Source organism: Dreissena polymorpha, chromosome 10, assembly GCF_020536995.1.
Source record: "Dreissena polymorpha isolate Duluth1 chromosome 10, UMN_Dpol_1.0, whole genome shotgun sequence".
NCBI lineage: Eukaryota > Metazoa > Mollusca > Bivalvia > Myida > Dreissenidae > Dreissena > Dreissena polymorpha.
This window is the reverse complement of record NC_068364.1, coordinates 56,251,536-56,273,437: the sequence shown is the minus strand read 5'-3', so window position 1 is coordinate 56,273,437 and position 21,902 is coordinate 56,251,536. Positions and strand designations below refer to the sequence as shown.

The 21,902-nt window shown below is 37.1% G+C and overlaps 1 protein-coding gene across 1 annotated transcript in view; it reads right to left on the bottom strand.

Annotated features, from left to right (window-relative positions):
- Window positions 1-2,842: 2,842 nt before the first annotated feature.
- LOC127847647 (pre-mRNA-splicing factor CWC22 homolog) overlaps window positions 2,843-21,902 on the bottom strand; it is a 51,450-nt gene continuing 32,390 nt past the window's right edge. Inside the window, exons 12-20 of the mRNA XM_052379688.1 lie at window positions 20,522-20,584; window positions 19,070-19,156; window positions 18,255-18,406; window positions 14,703-14,780; window positions 13,445-13,597; window positions 12,581-12,708; window positions 10,923-11,024; window positions 6,289-6,455; window positions 2,843-5,375 (exon numbers count right to left, since the gene is read on the bottom strand). Coding sequence (XP_052235648.1) covers window positions 4,303-5,375; window positions 6,289-6,455; window positions 10,923-11,024; window positions 12,581-12,708; window positions 13,445-13,597; window positions 14,703-14,780; window positions 18,255-18,406; window positions 19,070-19,156; window positions 20,522-20,584 — 2,003 coding nt within the window. The 3' untranslated portion in view covers window positions 2,843-4,302. The remainder of the gene's footprint in view (window positions 5,376-6,288; window positions 6,456-10,922; window positions 11,025-12,580; window positions 12,709-13,444; window positions 13,598-14,702; window positions 14,781-18,254; window positions 18,407-19,069; window positions 19,157-20,521; window positions 20,585-21,902) is intronic.

The window sequence follows — 21,902 nt, the reverse complement described above, 5'->3', positions numbered from 1 at the left end:
CCATTTTCTTATCTTACATGTATAAACATTACGTTCATAGTTTTCTCCCATATTCGTTTACTTTTCTTGCCTATTATATATCGACCCTGCCTCTGTACATTTGCTTTATGATATGACCTTAGTTCTGGGAAAACTGGGTCTTACTCGTGTGCTTTAAGTGTAGACCCAGATTAGCCTGTGCAGTTCGCTCTGGCTAATAAGGGACATCACTCTTATGATAAATTCATATAAGGGAGATTATTCAAAAACTAAGGTAGATAGAGTTATGGTTCTTGGTTAAAACACTTCTCCTAGTTGCCATATGTTTATATTCTAAGTTTGAAGTAAATCCATGGAATACATTTGGAGTTATGCTCTGGACAAAGTTTCGGACGGAAGGACGGACAGACGGACGCAGACTATTTATATATCCCCTTCCGAATATTCATTTCGGCGGTGATAATAAGCATGTGTTCTTGGCCAAAAATTCAATGTTTACAGCATTCATTTACACAGTTATGCTGCGCACAAGGTGAAATTTTGGCACCGATAAAAGACGTATTCAATTATGTATTCGTAAATCTGAAATGCTGCTGATATGGTAAACATGAAATAAATGACTTGTTTTTAATTCAAGCACAATGTATCACAACATTGAGGGAGCCCGTTCGACCACTTTAACCACCAAAAAACTGGCTTACACGCTTGTCGAATGCGTTCGTAATATTTTTAAAATGAATGGGCTTGTTTTTTCTGTCCGACGCTCAGTTCTGATGTAGAGAAACGGATGTGATGAATGGTTAAGTTCCAATCCGAACAAGCTCGGACGCACGCGCACATTGTCGACCTTTGTGACTGATATATCAAACTTTACGCAAGCGGGCTCGTGGAAAACAAATCGTGTAAGTTTCATTATGTTTCTGTTGTTTTTTGCATGAGTGCTTTTAACGGGAGATTAAAACATAACATGGAGAATGTACGTGATTCAATCACAGGAGGGAATCCCTTTTTTAAATATATGCTATAAAAACATGAGGAAGATAAATATGTCTTACATGCAACGCGGTGTCTTATGACAGATAACTTTTGTGAAGTTATTTTAATATCCATCCGTGTGACAAAGGTTTGGCCGAGACAGGGTTTTTCACGCTGTATAATGGCAAACATGTACCTTTGACCGCTTAAGTGTGGCCTTGATCTTTGAGAGACGGGTGTTATACGCGACAAATCGTCGGATGATGGTTTACATTTGTTGTGCCAAATTATTTTGTTCTTCGATCAATATACATGTATGGTAGAGACAGGAAATTTCAAGCTGTTTTGTCGGTACTTTCCTGTCGGTGTAACATTGTCCTTTGATGGGTGTTACATTCATTGAATAATCTTATGTGGTTCAAAATATGAGCGTTATTATTTTGAAATCCATCAATGTAAGGCAAAGTAATGGCTGATACAGGATTTTCAGACGGGCATCGGACAGTACGATTGCTATATTCCAACTTCTCTGAAACGTGATGTAAAAACTTTCATGATCCGCCAAATACAGGCTCTTTCCGTGACCTTTGGTGGTTCAATATGCCTTAGGCATTCAATGTTATCAAGTTGAATACGTTAAATATTACGTGTCAAGTGTGCAACACAGAAGATCCTTGTTCGGTCTAAACATTGGCAGTTTTTTTTTCGGCATAGCTGTATTAAGCCAGCTTTTCACCTTACCTGACCTTTGTAAGTGTCCAATAAAATTCAAATAAAATTTCCCGCGGCTAGGTACGAATGAATACACTTCATTTATTCCATTGGCTGATTTGAGTATACCACCAGAACATTGGAAACATATCCGCGTCTTTGTAACACTGATTTACTGCATGAAACAATTTTATCTCTAATGAAAAGGCTTAATAGATAGATCAGTTTTACACTCAATTCTCGACATTAATACAGTTTGTGCGTGCACCTTTTATTTTCAGAGAATTACCAGCGCATAAGCGTTTATACTTATGTTCTCATATTTAGTACTTACTTCCATATTCCTGTCAACATGTTAACATGTAAAAGTATAAAGAGCAGTGGAAGCGAGGCCTCACTTTAATGCATTATCGGGTCAATTCGCGGCCAGTGTGTGAATATCAGAGTTAATATACAGGTCATCACCGGAATTCGCGGCCAGTAAAATAATCGTTATATAATAAAGACGCTATCCGTGAACTAGGTGACCTGGAATTTTCTTTAGACCAGAAACGTTAAATGAAGATATTCAGCAATATAATTATGGTATGTCAATAATAGATTCTTAATGTGTTTTCAACAATACAATGATAAATACTATTTTTGATTAATTTAACAATAATTATTCCACCATATTGACTAATGTATTAAGCATGAGCGCGATGATTCTCGATACTGTTAATAATCGAATCAAATAGCAATGCCCGACAAACCACTAAAACAAGTTTGTTCGAAGAACGCGCCTATAAATACGGATACTTCGCGTGTGGCCGGTTGACTAATGTTTTAATTTCACTTCCATTCTTCTTTTGGTTTTCTGTTTTGTATCTATAGATTTATGACCAGCAATATGTTATAATGTAAAATAAGCCTCGAAAACTCCGCGTAACATCCCGTACTGCGTGTGATGCAGCTAAGAACTGCACAGAAAAAGACATTCGCTATCCTTGATCTCATTCATTGAACTATCAACGCCGTATATCTTTTTTAAAGATATTTCTTGTTTAATCTTTCCCAATCAGTCAAGTTCTGGTACCTCCCAGGAGCTAAGTCTATTAAGTCTTTGGGTAACAATGTAATCAAGCTTATACCGTTAGATTTTCACTAAAATAAACGGTATAAAAACAAGAACACACCATTAAATAAGACATGTTTAATGCAAAGCACTTTACGGCACAGAATTCAGACTAAACAATGAAGTATACGTTGAACTTGCAAATATAGATTAAAAAAATTGTAGATACAAAAAGTTGAAATCAAATGTCGATATAAAAATATTTAAACATTACAATAAAATGAATGACCTACGATTGCCTTTTATGTTCAAGAATTGAATTTTATATAGCATACATATCTTAACATATCTACGGCATTTACATTATCAACCAACATACATTTATGATATCAACAAGTTACCATTCGCTCTGTTTTACCGCTATCAATTCAATTCAATATACAGCACAATAACATACAAGTATATATATATATATATATATATATATATATAGAGAGAGAGAGAGAGAGAGAGAGAGGGTATTTAATAAAGCATTCACAAATTTACTGGTTATTCTTAAATACCATAAAACTCTCTAAACTACACTCGCATATTTTTTATTAATTACTTCAAATAAGTTATGTAGTGTACACTTACATATACTATGTAATTTTCTATATAATTCAGGTGTCTACTGACATTTTGTTGAGGTTGTTTTTCTTTACAAACCATGCAACTGGCAACTCATTTAAATAAATTGTCTTAATGTACCGGTAGATATTTACAAAATTATAAAATCAACAATTGTTTTTTCTGCAAATATATGCAATGATATTGTAACAATCAAATTTATTACATCTTAAAACAACATTATGTATAATTTCTTGCCCACATAAAAATGCTATGAAGTTGACATCGCTTAATGTTAAATCAACCACCGTACCAAAGTGGAATACCCTTTGGTCTTCTCAAACGATGTATAAACCCATTGTCCACAATGTTTGCATCTTTTTCTTCATCATTCTCAAAAACAAAAACAAAAATACATTTTCCTTCATCCCTCTCAAAAACATACCAATAGAAATACAATCAACCATATTTTTATATTCTCATATATGCGTACTATCAAGCTGATCCTAATTTTCATGTTCAGTCATAAACCAATAAAGGTATTGTATTCACAATGAGTAAAGGGAATCCTTCAAACCATATCATAATATTTGGATAAGACCTTTATTTCATAGATTGTATGCAGATTTTGTGCCTGTTGGGTGCATACAATAAATTCATTCCACCAATTCAAAATGTCGAGACAATTGGCTTATTTTTCATTCTAATTAAACCTGGACACATATTCTGCACTGATGCAATTACCTCTGCCACCCAAGCTTTTACCTCATTCACAATCACCATTGCCTCTCAGTCTCAAAACAGGCTCGCTATTCACGAATGACAAAAAGAAGTGCAATTGTGGGAATAAGTGTAAAAGCAATCCCATACCCCACACAATTACTGCATTGATATTCCTCTTGATTTTATATTTTTCCCTAATAAAATCAATTATTCCCTTCTAAATTTCCAGGTTTCAAGTTCCAAGATTCTCCTCATCGCCTCCTCCGACTCTCCTCCACTCTCCCTGGCCTCCTCCTCTCATCCCCCCTTTCAAATCTGTCCCCTTCCTCACCCCTACCTCCCCTGCTGATCCCCTCCCTGTCATCACGACCCCCCTCTCCTCTTCCCCCTCTCCTATCATCCCTCCCCTGATACAATTCATGGTACTCCTCCCTGTCCCTGACCATTTCCAAGTTCCTCTGCCTTTCCTTCTCGAATTTATCCTCATAGATGTCTAGCCTTTCAAATGTCCTCTCAACATGGACCCTAGCATCATCTTTGTCACCCACAATCAGCTCGCCTCTTTTGTCTTTCTTAGGCCTGTCTTTGTCTTTTCTTTCTTTTCTTTTTCCATCCCCTTTTTCACCTCTACCCTGCTGCCGGTCATCCCTGCCATCTCTAACCCCGCGCCGATTATCCCTATCACCTGACCCCCCAAAACTGTCGTCCCTTCCGCTGTTACGATCATCCCTTCCACTGTTACGATCGCTTCGGTAATTCCTGGCATCCAGTGCATCACTGCTATCTGGGCTGCTATGCTTCTCATAACTCCGCTGCATTGCCCTTCTTGAGCCTTTCTCTTCTCGATCTCGATTTTTTTGAGACCCATCAGAAAAAACATCTCCCTGCTCACGATTTCTGTCTCTTCGATTTTTACCGACCCTAATTGCATCACTATCTACGAACTCCTCTCTAGACGAATCTAAATCTTTTTGTTTTCTTTTTTCCTTCTTACCAGCTTTTTTCCTTGATTTTTCTTCCTGAAAACCTCCAGGGGGTGGCAAATTATCAATGTCACCGTAATTGGCCAGTTTTGCCAATTTTCTGAACTTTTCTTCTTGCTCTCTCTGCACGTCCTCCTGGCTAGGTTGCTTTGGTTTCTTCTTGTTTTTCCTCTCATCCATTCTCCCATTGCGGTCATGCTTTCCATTTGCTCTATCGATATTGCGATTTAAAGAACCTGAGGCAGGCGATTCTTTTTTCTTGCTCGTTTTTTCCATTGGTCTGGTTTTTCCAGAGTCCTTTTTACGTTTTACAGATGGGTCTTCATCAGCTGATTCTGACTCTGCAAGCAAATACATTTTTTTTTAATTGATCATTATTGACTATTACATTTACAAATACGTACAACAAACAAAATGTTTACAATAGCAAAAAGCCTGCAAAAACACAATATGAAATGTCTTATTAACTTAACTTCTAGTTTAAAACTGAAACTATGTGTGGTTCCAATATTATATATTTTTAATTATGTTTCCTAAATACTAAAACTGTTTACATAGTTTTGTGATACTACCATGAATAAATGAAATAATATCTCTTTTGAGAAAGAAAAGTTCAAACAGGACCAAGATTTTGATAAATTCATATTCCACTCATGCAAACATTATATTAAGTATAGAAAAATTGGCCAATTTGAATTATGTCTAGGTCAAAATTTAGGTCAAATTTAAGGTAAAAAAACAGGTCAAGTGATGTGGGTTTGTTGAATATATTCATGGATAATATCCATACAGATAATATCTAGGAAACCCCACCTGCCTAGTAAGGAGACCACCAACCAAGCTCACATATACCCAAAACCGGAAGTGAACTAGGGTCACCTAGCTGAGAAGGGTGTGTCCCAATCACTGCACACCCCCAACCTGACAGCACAGTTAGCTTTTATCTAGATACAGAATATGAAAATGACCCTCGTTCTGGGAAAGCTGAGCTTATTGCATGTGCGTAAAGTATTGTCCCAGATTAGCCTGTGAAGTCTGCACAGGCTTATAAGGGACAACACTTTTGGCTTTTATGGAATTTTTGATTAAACGGAAGTCTCTTCTCAACAAAAATTCAGATTAAGTGGAAATTATAATACCTGATTAACCTGTGCAGACTGCACAGGCTATTCAGAGACGACACTTAACACACATGAATTAAAGCCCAGTTTTCCCAATGCAAGGCTTGAATACAGATAATAATCTAAAATTTACCTGAAGAACTATCAGAGTTGCTGGAGTCGTCACTTTCATCATTAGACTCCTCAGAGCTCCCGGATGACTCAGACTCCTCCACTGCCGCCGCTGCAAGCTCCTGCTGCTCCTGTTTCTGCTGCATAAGCTTCTTGGAGACGTTCTTCAGGTGCTCACGGAGGTCATCTCTGTGGGCAAGATAAAACTGACAATGTGGGGCTGGGAGATATGGGGGCAAAGCAGGAGGGGAGGCCTAGGCAAATTTTAAAATAAGATTTTCAATTCTGCCTTTTCCTCCCTTTTAAGATTTTGCTCTTCTAATTATGCATCTTAACGTTTTGATACAAACAAGAGAACCTGAAAGGCCCAAAGTCCCTCACCTGAGGAACTGACCTGTTCTGTGCAGCCCAAGATATCATTAGAACAAATCCTCTGACCAACAAGGTTTTACTATAGCCATATAAGGATAAATTCCCCACCCCCTGGAGCCCATGGTTTTCAGCAGACCAAAACCATATTCAAACTAGTCCAAGATATCATTAAAACAAATACTTTGACAAAGTTTAATGAAGATTGGACAATAAATGTGACTTTTAGAGTTTTTACTAAAGTCATATCAGGAAAAATTCCCCACCCCCTGGTAGCCATGTTTATATACCAAACGAAAACAAGATGTGTTTGTGAAACACAATGTCCCCCTATATGACGTTTGACCTTGAAGGATGACCTTGACCTTTCATCACTCACAATGTGCAGCTCCTTGAGATACACACGCATTTCAAATATAAAACTGCTAGCTTCAATATTGCAGAAGTGACATTACATGAGCAATTTTGACCCATATATTTGACCTTGAAGGATGACCTTGACCTTGACTTTTCACCACTCAAAATGTGCAGCTCCATGAGATACACAAGCATGCCAAATATCAAGTTGCTATCTTCAATATTGCAAAAGTATTCATAAATAAGCGATTTGGGCCACATATATTTGACCTCTGACCTTGAAGGATAACCTTGACCTTAACCTTTCACCACTCAAAATGTGCAGCTCCATGAGATACACATGCATGCCAAATATCAAGTTGCTATCTTCAATATTGCAAATTTATTCATAAAATAAGCGATTTTGGCCACATATATTTGACCTCTGACCTTGAAGGATGACCTTGACCTTTCACTACTCAAAATGTGCAGCTTCATGAGATACACATGCATGCCAAATATGAAGTTGCTATCTTCAATATAGCAAAAGTTATTGCAAAATGTTAAAGTTGGTGCAAACCAACCAACAGACCAACCAACCAACAGACCAACCAACCAACAGACAGGGCAAAAACATTATGTCCCCCACTACTATAGTGGGGGACATAAAAAAAATTCAACTCATCATATTATTGGAACAAATCTTCTGACCAAGTTTTTTGCAGATCAGAAAATACATGTGGCCTCTAGAGTGTAAACAAGGTTTTATTATTACCTGATGCCTTATATAAATGATAATTAATTATTTTTTGCTATTTCCTCGTAGAAAAAGAAATTTGCCATGTTTTAAACTGTTACCGGTGAATATCGAACTGTTGACCAGTCAACAGTTTGAACTGTTGGCCGCTGGAATAATGACGTCATTTCGTCGAAAAAATGACGTCATTTTACAGTTAAACAGTCAAAATTATTTATTTTATCGATTACTGTTGTGTGTAAATAAAAATTTAGTTTGCTGTTTTTTCTATGTTGGAAATTTGATCAGGTAATAAAACACTTATTTCATGGATGCTTGGTGAACAGTCAAAACTGTTGTCCCTCGGTATCAGTGCTGACATTTGGAACTGTTGCCCTCGGCCTATCGGCCTCGGGCAACAGTACCAAAGTCATCCCTGATACCTTGGGAAACAGTTTTGACTGTTCACCGCGCATCCATGAAATAAGTGTATACTGTTGCCATATATGGAAAAATGCCCTGCTTCCTTGCGGCCATATTTTTCAACAAAACAGAACCATTTTCGAACTTGTCCAAGATATCATTCAGACGAATCTTCTGACAAAATTTCAGGAAGATTGGACACAAAAGCTCACCATGAGCACATTGTGTTCAGGTGAGCTAAACAGAGGTAACATCCCTATAGACTACTCCAAAATGTAAGAGTAAAGTTTATGCAGTTTATGGAGACATGCCTGATACTGCATTATGTGAGGAGTGTGTCCCAGGACTTCTACTTAATTAACTATTTGACTTATGAAAGATGGGACAATTTTTTAAATTATAGCTGCAAATTGCAGCTATTTGTTTTGACTGAAATACATTTGTTATTAAGGTGTGTTTTGTGCTGCGGAGGGAAGCAGGAGTAGACCAGAGGAAACCCCACCTGTCTCGTATGGTGACCACAAACCAAATTCAAATGTTTGCGGGAATGGGATCGAACCAGTTTGCCTAGGTGAGAAGCCTATGTACCAACTACTGCTCTGACTGGATAGGGTATAACAGGTGGGAGAGCGGATATAAGGGGGAGGGGGGGGGGGGGGGCAATGAAAGATGGAGGGGAGGCTAAGAAACTTTTAAAATCTTTCTTTGGTTACATTGAAATGTCTTGCTACTGTTTTTATGCTTCTTAACTTTTTGATGGTAAATATAGGATTTGGCACGAGTTGTCATATCATACCATATTTTATTAAACGAGTTGAGGAATTCTGTTAGTAAGTGAGACTTTGGCGAGTTTACTAACGAATTTCCTGGACGAGTGTCATAAAATATGGTATGATATGACGAGTGTCAGATCTTTTTTATCACATGCTTTTAAATGAGCAAATTAAATAAATATTTACGCAAACATAATGATTAATCCCGAATGTTGTTTACATTTCATGACGTCATTTGATGTTGCAACGTCATTTCAGCAAAATAAAAAAATGCGATTGGTCAATAAACGAAAACTAAGCCAATGAAAACGTTTAACAAGAGCATCGCCTTGCGGGTGCAGACCGCTCATCTATTTTTTTTTTTAAAGGTGAAGGGACTCTCATTTTCAATCACAAAGGAGGGAGGGGTGGAGTGAAGAGGGGTGCATTGTGTGGGGGTGTGGACATTTATTACATTATGTTCCAAAAATGCAAAAAAAATGCAAAAAAAAATTGGGGGGGGGGGTGGGGTTGGTGGGGGGGGGGTGGGGGGGGATTCTTGGGTGCGATGGTTGGAGGGTATTTCAAACATAAAATAATAAAAATAAATATTTGTGTTTTTTAACCGTTTCAAAAAAACAAATTGGGGGGGGAGGTGAGGTGGGGGGTATAGTGTGAGGGTGTGGTGGTAATTTGTGAGATCTTAAAAAAAAATATTTAGGGGGGGGATTCGGGTGGGGGGTGGGGGGAGGGGGGGTGGGGGAAGATTTCAAACATAAAATAATCAAAATAAATAGTTTTGTTTTTTAACCGTTTAAAAAAAAAATTGGGGGAGGGGATGGGGTGGGGGGTGGTATAGTGTGAGGGTGTGGTGGTCATTTGTGAGATGATCTTAAAAAAAAAAAAAAAAAAAAAATAGGGGGGGGGGGATTTGGGGGGGGGGGGGGGGGGGAGGGGGGGAGGGCACGGGCGATGGTTTGGGTAGAGTCTATTGTGGTATGTCAGGTAAGAGTAGTTTTGTCAAAGTATCAATCAAATCTAATCATAAATAAAGAAGTTATGGCAATTTTAGCTAAATTTAATAATTTGACCTTGAGAGTCAAGGTCATTCAAAGGTCAAGGCAAAATTCAACTTGCCAGGTACAGTAACCTCATGATAGCATGAAAGTATTTGAAGTTTGAAAGCAATAGCCTTGATACTTAAGAAGTAAAGTGGATCGAAACACAAAATTTAACCATATATTCAAAGTTACTAAGTCAAAAAAGGGCCATAATTCCATAAAAATGACAGAGTTATGCAACTTGTCCTTTTACTGTACCCTTATGACAGTTTGCGAGTGTTCCAAGTATGAAAGCAATAGCTTTGATACTGTAGGAATAAAGTGGACCTAAACACAAAACATAACCAAATGTTCAATTTTCTAAGTATAAAAAGGGCACATAATTCTGTCAAAATGCCAGTCAGAGTTACATAACTTTGCCTGCACAGTCCCCTTACGATAGTTAATAAGTGTTGCAAGTATGAAAGCAATAGCTTTGATACTTAAGGAATAAAATGGACCTAAACACAAAACTTAACCAAAATTTTCAATTTTCTAAGTATAAAAAGGGCACATAATTCTGTCAAAATGCACGCCAGAGTTATCTAACTTTGCCTGCCCAGTCCCCTCATGATAGTAAGTAAGTGTACCAAGTTTGAATGCAATAGCATTGATACTTTCTGAGAAAAGTGGACCTAAACGCAAAACTTAACCGGACGCCGACGCCGACGCAGACGCCAAGGTGATGACAATAGCTCATAATTTTTTTTCAAAATATAGATGAGCTAAAAATGTTGTATTACACATGTGTAATATAAAAAAATCTGTAATGGTTGTATTACATGGGAAACAGGGTATAGCATGTGATAAAAATAAAATTGGAAACCGTCCCATAAAACTACTCAAAACTGCAGGAATATTGTGGCCTTCATGAATGGAAAGGTTACTGTATTATTTGAATATCGAAACAAATAATGTAACAGAAAGTACATGTACATACGTGAGACCACCCAGCCCAATGGTTGTGAAGAAGTTGATGGCGAATCTCGTGTCCCGAGGGTTGTCTCTGGGCATCAGACCCGCATAATACTCTTGAAGAGTCCTGCAGAAAAGACGTGTGTGCATTCAATTTCTTTTGCTCTTCATTGCACAGAAGACAGAAAAAAATTAACAAAAAAGCAGTGTGTGTTTACAATTACTTACGCTTTTCGTGGAACTTATGTCAGAAAACAAATAATTTTTATGTCAATTAAAGTACACTTGGCCAACTACTATGTGTTGATTTTTTTTTATTGATAAAGCAACAAGTTATAGAATACTACGCATAATTTACAAAGTGCTCATTTTTAACCATGTCTTACAAAAAAGAGTATGTGTGTTTTATGTTAATGATTTCGGATGATCTGAAATAAACTCTAAAACAACAGCTTACAAGTAATTTAGAACTATTCCATGCAAAACATGTATCATTCAGTTTTAAACTCGGAGACTAAAACAATCAAAAGTCCTACTGCTAAAATATGAATTAGCTTCCTCAGATTCAAAACTTCATATAACCAGTATCACACAACAAGAGCACCGCATAACGGGTGCCACGCTCGGCTGCTAAAGCTTGTCAGAATTTTTTTTTTTTTTTTTTTTTAGAGGTCACAGTTACCTTGACCTTTGACCTAGTGACCCAAAATGGGTGTGGCATGTAGAACTCATCAAGGTGCATCTACATATGAAGTTTCAAAGTTGTAGGTGGAAGCACTTTGATTTTAGAAGCCATGTTAAGGTTTTTGTTAAAGTTTTATATTAGAGGTCACAGTGACCTTGACCTTTGACCTAGTGACCCCAAAATGTGTGTGGCATGTAGAACTCATCAAGGTGCAACTACATATGAAGTTTCAAAGTTGTAGGTGGAAGCACTTTGATTTTAGAGCCTATGTTAAAGTTTGATATAAGAGGTCACAGTGACCTTGACCTTTGACCTAGTGACTCAAAAATGGTTGTGGCGTGTAGAACTCATCAAGGTGCATCTACATATGAAGTTTCAAAGTTGTAGGTGGAAGCACTTTGATTTTAGAGCCAATGTTAAGGTTTTAGCACGACGCCTACGGCGGACAGCGGATGAGCTGGCTATGACAATAGCTCGTGTTTTCTCCGAAAACAGCCTCACTAAAAATGGGAGTTATTCCATAAGGAGCAATTGGGCAGGATGGACTGGAGCTCCTCTGGCTATTGGCCACAAAAACCTTGTGCGAGTTTAATGCAGTCAGGGAAGATCCTGACTGCATGATTATGCAGGCATAAGACCCATTTTTGCATGAGGCGACTTACATAATCTGATGAAAAAAGTTCAGTAACAATTCAAAAATCAGGCTTGCATTTTCAAAATGCTTAATTCGATGATAATGTATTGATAGTCACAACAGAGATAAACACAGGACATTATGGTAAAATAAGTTTACGTATGTAAATGTCTTTGTTAATTGATCGTATATACATATGTTACCAAATAAATAGTCATTTAACCAGGAAAAAAAACACTGACAGAATTAGATAATATATAAATATATATTAAGAAATGAATAAAATCATTTAAACATGGGGAAAAAAGAGTAAATAAAATAATTCGACGACAGTGAACAGACAGGTTTTTTAGAGTGAACCTACGGGTCTTTGAGCCTGTCGTTGAGCTTGGGCAGACCCAGATACTCCGAGAGCTCCTGGAACAGGATCTTGATGAAGATACGGCTGGCCGACGTCGTGTCATCCTCGTTCAGCTTGATGTTGGCCACTACCTGATATGGGAGTAGAACAGACTGGGTCAATATAGGAGACTTGTTTTAGGAAAACTATGCTTACTGCATGTGCTTAAAGTATCGTCCAAGATAAGCCTGTGCAGTCAGGGGCGACACTTGTGGAAAGTGTCCTACCTGATTAGCCTGTGTGGACTGCATAGGTTAATTATAGGATGACACTTTATGCACATGAATTGAACCCAGTTTTCCCAGAACAGACACGATTGCTATAAAGGTACGTAAACTTATTAATTTAAATAATTGCGAAAGATTGATAACCAAATTTGTCAATACAGACAGAAGGAACATGTAGCCAACTATGACTGAATAAGCATGCTCATATTTGGATCGGTATTATTACATGTGAATACATCGTCCAAACTGGCAATAGTTTTGCTAAGTTAGCTAATATATGTAACATGTATGTAAACAGGTATGTGTTCAATCACTCATAAATATTGTACTGAACTAACCTCGCATTTCTAGTTAAGAGATCCTCTCATTTTTCCAAATAAACAGGGATTTGTGACGAAAACGCATCAATAATTTCAAGCCAAGCATTGTTACAATTTGCAGTTATTGGCAAATGGCAGTGTAAAGAGGAAAGGAACCTTGCTAACATAGGTATCAATCCAATCCTATAAACTTAAGATGTGTGTAAATTATGTTGTTAAACACATTCTTGAATAAATATGTTTAAACCAAGTGGCAGTGTAAGCCAGCCCCCTAAACTTACTGCCCACGAGATGGAGTCTGTGAACAGCAGGTGAGCAAAGAACTTGGCCACGTTCCTCAGTTTGTTGGTCTCCAGGCGGTGAATGGTCTCGTACTGCTCCTTGAACATCGCCTGGAACGGCTCCACGTACTTGCGGTCTAGCATGCAGAACCTCTGTAACATTGAACCATGTGTCAATGAAAGGCTCCTTATGGTAAAACTGGGCTTAACCCTCTCTCCAATAAGAAGCCAAGTGAAAATGGCTTTAGCAAACAGCATAAAACCAGAACAGCCTGCGAGTAACTCGCAGTTTGTTCAGGTTTTATGCTGTTTGCTGCTCTTCATTAACTAAGGGTTTGAAATGAAACCTTTAAACTTGAACCTAGTAAGATAGGTATTGAAATATAAATGTAAATTGCTAAGGACTACAAATGCGTCAAAATACCTATCTCAGTGGTAAAGGGTTAACTTACAAACATACAAATGGGTCAATCTAAGGTAAATGTTTCAACTTTGAAAGTTTCACAGGTGTGAGTTATAATTATGTGGTCATCAAAAATAATGGCCTGAAATAAATATAACAAAATAAAAGCCAGTCAGTGACTTTTTCTGCAGCACTGTATGAAATCAAAGCTCTTGATGGATCTACAAAAACCTTCCAGCACAGTTTCTATGTTATCACCCACTGCTGCTTACCCCAGCAGGGTTTTTTTTCCTTCTTGTGACCCGCCGAAAAACGGCCCTTTTCCCTCGGGATTTTTTCCCCTCAGCAGGTAAATTTTCCACCTTATTTTATGTTCCCCCCCCCCCCAAACATTTTTTTTTAAATCTTTAAATACATAAGTTAGCCTTATCCAGTGTATAAAATAGAACTTATTGCATAATTAAATTATCTGTTGCCTTGAATTTGTTTTAAAAACAGTAAAATATGTTAAATTGATTATTTTAGACTTTCCTTATTTTCCCCAAAAATCCAGCGTTTCGAGTGATTTGTTTCCCCCAAAAAATCCTGCATTTCAATGATTTTTTTCCCCTTAAAAAAGGCAATGCCCTTTCCCCAAATTCAGATAAGAAACCCTGCACAGCCAGCAGTCCAGTGGATATGGTGTCGACTAGCGACTGGGAGGTCATGGGTTTGATCCCCACTGTGGCAGCGTTCTTTAGATATCTCCCCCCAAAGCCACCCAGTGCTGGTCCTCCAAGGAAAGGGACTTGAGAGTGTCACAATTAGCCTTTGGCTTTCAATGTAATTGAGCAAAAATGACAACGTTTAACTTACCCCCGCCAGCAGTCCAAAAAACTTCTCATAGGTCCTCATCTGGGCACAGCAGTCCAGTATCATGTAACACAGCTCCACCTGTGGGTATAGACAGGAGAGTTGGTTTTAAATATATGACTTTTATGTAAGCATGTTTGTGTAGAAGGCAAAGTGAACGTGGCTAAATGTAACCATCATAAAACACGCGCAGCTTGGGAGTAACTTGAAGTCTCTTGAAGGTTTCAAGCTGTTTGCTGATAATCAGTATCATAGGATTGGAAATGAAGGCTATACAACTTGAATCTAGTAAGAAAGGTCTTCAACTTAATTTGATTTTCTAAGGAACTACAAATGCGTTAAAGTGTGTTTTTAGCTCCACTGGCCAGAGGCCAGCGGGGCTTACGTCATGGTCCTGTGTCTGTCGTGCGTGCGTGCATCTGTCGGTGTGTTAACATTTTCTTTAAACATCTTCTTCTCCTAAAGTACTGGTCCAATTCTGATGAAATTTCTCAGGAATGTTTCTTGGGTGAACCTCTTTCAAATTTGTTCAAATTATGCCCCTGGGGTCAAATTTGACCCCGCCCCGGGGTCACAAAATTGAAAATTTGCTTATATAAGGCCTATTTTGTGAAAACTTTCAAAATCTTCTCGTCAATAACCATTGGGCCTAGGGTTATCAAATTGGGTATGTAGATACATCTAATAGTCCTCTACCAAATTTCTTCAAATTATGCCCCTGGGGTCAAATTTGACCCTGCACCGGGGATCACAAAATTGAACATATGCTTATATAAAGCCTATTTTGTGCAAACTTTAAAAATCTTCTTGTCCATAACCGTAGGGCCTAGGGCTACCAAATTCGGTATGTAGTGACTTCTAATAGTTCTCTACTTAGTTTGTTCAAATTATGCCCCTGGGGTCAAATTTGACCCTGCCCCGGGGGTCACAAAAAGGAACATATGCTTAATATATCTGCGGCCCGCGAAATCTCTCTACATTTTAAACTGGTAGATTCTGCCTAAGCATTTTTAAAACGAGCAATATAATTGGCTGTCGTTTCCCAATCTTCCAATTAAAATCGGTTTCATAAAATGTGTTTGGTATTTCGTATGCAAATGGCGCCATTGTGAAGCGAAAATTAAAATTATTGAAATGACAAATATCAATCGAATTAACGACTGACATCATATAGTTTGATAGGAATAATGAAATGTGTTTGTCAACCAAAAAGACTACGTTTTAGATACAAGAAACACATATTTTGTTTAGAAATGAGCACAGTGAATTTGTGTCACGGAAACCAGTGTTTCTGTTTGCAAATTGGGAGTTCAGTCTATTCGCGAAGTAAAACAATTTAGAAGAGGATCTTTCGAACATGGAAATAGACAAACATGATTTGATTTATATGATAGTGGATCTGTGTATAATCAGATTCATATGCATATTCTGCTTTATTATGTTTGTCACGCTGTTCAGTTAATTGAAATAGCATTGAACTAAAGATGTGAAATGCAAGACATTGAAAGGTAAACAAATTACATATATTAATTTAACTCAGTTTAATACATCTTTAACACAAGAAGAACACTCAAGTGTGTTTGATTATATTTAGTCCATTAACCTTGTTTGTATATATTTTGTAAAAAATTTGTATTGATTTGTTTGTTTTCACCAAATGGTTAGTATTATTCTTTTATGTTAACGTTCTCAAAATTCTTGTTTTATTATAGGCCCTATTTATGAAAAAAAAATTGAATGACATTTAATGATTTATAAACAGATTGCAAAAAATATTTGTTCAAGATAAACTTAACAAAAAATTGTTACATTGTAATTAAGTGATTTTAATATTCAGTAGCAAAAAAGTAAGGAGAATCCAACTTAAAAAAGATGTATCTATTAAAAATATATTCTACCTATGCCGTGAACAATCCCCTTGTTTATAATATGACTGCCGCTAAGTCGATTACTAGAAACCTATCAAAGAATAGGTCAGATACCTTATTTCAATACAGTGCTCCAGCTAGGCCTAAATCGAAGGGCGCCGCGCCCTGCCCTCCCGAACCTCCGCCCTGCCCCCCCGAACCTCCGCCCTGCCCCCCCCCCCCCCTAAAAAAAAAAAAAAAAAAAAAAAAATTTTTTTTTTTTTTTTTTTTTACATATGATAATTCATAAATCCCTTATTACATTGTAATTAGTTTAATCCTCATTGTAGACATTATCTTAGAATGGTTTAATAATAATGGGAATAATACAATTATTTATAACATGCAATAGGAAGCATTCCAGAAACACCCGTGCGCTCGAACGTGCCCTTTTCACAAAATACTGCGCGTCGAAAGTGCCCTTTTGACAAAAAAGCCCCCCTGCCCTTTTCAAATCCTAGCTGGAGCACTGCAATATATATGGCAATCCTAGTATTTTTCAAAAACAAATATGACAGGTAACCAATGTCAGATGGAAAAAGTAAAGGAAAGTTAGGTCAAGCTAATTGTTTGTCATGATATTTCTTTAAACCTCACGCCATATGCAAGTAGTGTTGCCATGATCGCAACATCTTGATATATTATAATTCAATTTTTTGTCTTATAAACATTAACTTTGTTAAACAAACAACCTCTACAAAGTTATCATTCCTACCGCCTTTAGGCACCTCATGAACCTGAAAAACTCGTAACTTTATGTTTCCTCAGGCAAATATATTCTCTGTACAATTAACAATTTCTTCACCACGTTAACAATCCTGCTACACTCGCTAATGCCTCAAGAATGAAGTAAAGTTCAGGTGATCTAGGTCAATAGGTATTTTGCATATGTCATGAACTATATAAGTAACAGAAACTTTGAAACCTACAAACACTTTTTGGAATTTTGGAAAAAGATTCATGACTGAATGAAGGAACTTTCATAAATCTTGTAGAAACATGTGTAGATTTGATCTTCAGCATCTAAAAATATGTGAAATAGAAAGAACGACAATATCTTTTGGAGAGATAAATGTACCTACATTATAAGCAAAACACCTGTGCGACAATTCCCGGACTTTTTAGTCTGTTTAGTTAACACCGTAGTAACGTTTTCCATATATAAAAAATGCTCACCCTTCCAACTTTAAGCGCCCAGTGGGACGAGGGATAGAAAGAGAAAGTCACATGCTTGAGTACATTTCAACCCATGCGCATTGCACGCTTTTTTCGCATAAACAAACAGTGGAGCGATACAGGGCCACCATGGCCCTTTTGTTTTACAAGTTGTAAGAACACCCCTCGAAATCCAGACTGGAAAAACTAGGCTAAATGCATGTGTGAAAAATGTCGTGCCAGATCTGCCCATGCAGTCCACACTTTACACACAAGAATTAAGCCCAGCTTTCCCAGAACAAGGCTCAGTTATCTCTTGCCCATGTTGAGCTCCATTTTCTTGAGCTTGTTCACACACTCCTCATGTTCCAGGCTAGGAAAACTACCGGTAGGTTTATTGCACGTTCAAAAAGTTGACCCAGATCAGCCTGTGCAGACCGCACATGTTATGCACACGCATTAAACCCGTTTTCACAAAATGGTGCTCAATTACCTCTTGGCCTGGTTTGAGCTCCATCTTCATCAACTTATGGGCACACTCCTCAAAGTCCAGACTGGACTGAATGGTGAGGTAGATAGTCCTCTTCAATGCCACCAGGTTTGTCTCCGTCTGGTCGATGATCGTCTGCTTAGCGGCTTCCTCTTCTGATGTGAGCCATACAGAAGAATAACAGGTGAGTCTGGCATATTATTGACATGTTTATAATGCCATACTTAATAAAAGCTGATCTTATTTTGCTTAGCCGCTTTTCTTCTTGTTTAACAGATGCCAACAAAACTAGGTAGGACAGTAATGCACAATTCAGGATATAAAACCATGGTAGATTTTTTAGTTTTATTTTCCATGTTAACACTGTTTGACAAACAGTTCTTAACTTTACAGGATCTGTAACAATGTAACTGAACTCTGTTAGTCGCTTAGGACATTTGCCACCCTTGTCGGATTTCTTGAATCACACACCTTTTAAGAACATCCAATTATTGATTTTATGAATGATAATTTTTTTGGTGCAAGTTTTATAAACTTTTTTTTGTTCAACAAAGAAAAACACAGTCATATGACAAAATGGTACCAATATACCATTAGTCACACTGTGGCATGGAGGATATGGTGTCCGCTTAGCGACTGAAAGGTCACGGGTTGGTCTCCCACTTTGGGAATGTTCCTTACATCTCCCAGAAGATACCAAGTACTGGTTTACCAAGGAAACGGACTCGACTGTCTCAATAAGCCCCAGGATTTTGATACAATCAAGCTTAAATAAATAGGTTCAATAAACTTATATTCCTCGATTATATGGCACTCACCTTCGTTATCACTGTCTGACTCACTGTCCGAGCCACTGCCGGAGCCACTCTCACCTTCCTCATCTGAACTGCCTTCACCAAGGATCTCTACAAAAACAATCACACACTCTTAACTAAGATAAGCGCAGACATCAATTCAATCTGGTATAATTGTCTGTACATTATGCCTTTTTACAAATCACACTATCATTCTTAAACAATAACGCTCAGTTTACCGGTGTGGTCATACAGACCATAATAACCACAGTGATATTTGTTCCCAATTGGGCAAAGTACCAGTCCTGTACCAGCAAAATTAGGAAAATTGTGCGCGAAAAAAACTGACATTGGGAGAATTCGTATCATGAAGTCTTCATATTGGGATATTAGTATTTTTGAGTTTTTGCTCCCAAATACTTAAATTGAAAACTAAATACTTTACAATTGAAAACTAAATATTGTTGTCACTATTATATTGACCTAGGTTCAAGCTATACAGCCGCATAGGGAAACTTAATTAAATCTTGCACTATATTAAAAAAAAATATATTATGGTTTAGAAACCTTCAATTTTGATTGTTTTTGAAAGCAGTTGGGAAATTTGTAGTTTTTTCCTCATTGGGAAAATGTTTTTTTCCGGTACTTCATATAGATATAAAAAAATCACTGTACCACCAAGTATTTTTGCAATGACCATGGCGTAGTGTTCAATGACATGTGCTTAAAAATCACTACAGATCACTTACAGACAAAACAATCACTTATAATTAAAGGATATCAAATCATGCTGTTGGTTTTTTTGGCTGATTGTATAGCTGTTATTGGATCATAATCCCAATGGCAATAAATATATTTTTTCCAAAATCTAGTAAAATATCCCAAATTCGATCCTTTGATTTCTTAGTGTCTTTTACATGTAACAAAGATTGGTCAAGAAATAAGTTGGAGTTTGGAAGTTGTAATATCTTTTTTAATTCTATGAATATGTTTCGAACTTATTAGTTTATGGAGGTTTTATTACTAGCGCAAAAGTTCTACATCAAATAATTTCACGCAATTTCCCAATTTAGAGTAAACTGACCATCAAATTCATAATTCACAGTTACAGGTCATATTCTAAAAATGATAAGAAAAAGCACTGCCCGATGTTCAGACAAATACTTCACTAATTTTTGCTTCAACATTTATATCATGCAATTTAAAACACTCTTAACCCATTTCCACTCAGATGCAAAGTTACAATGGCCATGTGAAAACAGCATAAATCCAAAACAGCCTGCGAGTAACTCACAGTCAGTTCAGGTTTTATGCTGTTTGCTGCTCATCAGTATCTGAGTGTTGCAAATGAAGCCTTGAAATTGAATCTAGTAAGAAAAGTCTTCAATTAAAATTTATTTTCTAAGGGACTACAAATGTGTCAAATTATGTATCTACCAGGTAAGTGGTAAAGGGTTAAGACAGTTTATAGTATACCTTTCTTCAGGATGGCATATTTTTCTTCGTTCTCTTGGAACTGTGGATCTGGCTTGAACACGTCTACAGAACAAAAATACATAACAGTGTGGCAACATCCGATAGGCTTTGAATACATGCAGACAACAAAGATTACAAAACTTTAATTTATTATAAGCATTGCTCTTGAAGTTTCATAATGTATTACTTTGTCCAACAATGCTTTGTCAAACTTGTCTGTAAACTAATAAATTATATATTAAATTCTGTAATTTTTTTAACTTTTTGCCACCACTGTATCAAGAGGCACTGTCCAGTTGAGATACTGATATGCTATCATAGAAGTAACAAGAGCACCGCCTTGCGGGTGCAGACCGCTCATCTATTTTCTTTTTAAAGGTGAAGGGACTCTCATTTTCAATCACAAAGGAGGGAGGAGTGGAGTGAAGAGGGGTGTATAGTGTGGGGTTGTGGACATTTATTACATTATCTTCCAAAAAAGCGAAAAAAAAAAAAAAAAAAAAAAAAATCGGGGGGGGGGGGGTATAGTGTGAGGGTGTGGTGATAATTTGTGAGATGATCTTAAAAAAAAAAAAAAAAAAAAAAAAAAAATCAAAAAAAAAATTTGGGGGGGGGGGGGGGGGGTGGGGGGGGTGGGGTGGGGGTATAGTGTGAGGGTGTGGTGGTCATTTGTGAGATGATCTTATAAAAAAAAAAAAAAAAAAAAAAAATTAGGGGGGGGGGGAGGGGGGGGAGGGGGGGGAGGGCACGGGGGATGGTTTGGGTGAAGTCTATTGTGGTATGTCAGGTAAGAGTAGTTTCATCAAAGTATCAATCAAATCTAATCATAAATAAAGAAGTTATGGCAATTTTAGCAAAATTTAATAATTTGACCTTGAGAGTCAAGGTCATTCAAAGGTCAAAGTAAAATTCAAGTTGCCAGGTACAGTAACCTCATGATAGCATGTAAGTATTTGAAGTTTGAAAGCAATAGCCTTGATACTTCGAGTGGATCGAAACACAAAATTTAACCATATATTAAAAGTTACTAAGTCAAAAAAGGGCCATAATTCCGTAACAATGACAACCAGAGTTATGCAACTTGTCCTTTTACTGTACCCTTATGATAGTTTGTGAGTGTTCCAAGTATGAAAGCAATATCTATGATACTTTAGGGGTAAAGTGACCAAAACATAAATCTTAACCAAATTTTCAATTTTCTAAGTATAAAGGGCCCATAATTCCGTCCAAATGCCAGTCAGAGTTACATAACTTTGCCTGCACCGTCCCCTTATGATAGTTCATAAATCTTGCAAGTATGAAAGCAATAGCTTTGATACTGTAGGAATAAAGTGGACCTAAACACAAAACTTAATCAAATTTTCAATTTTCTAAGTATAAA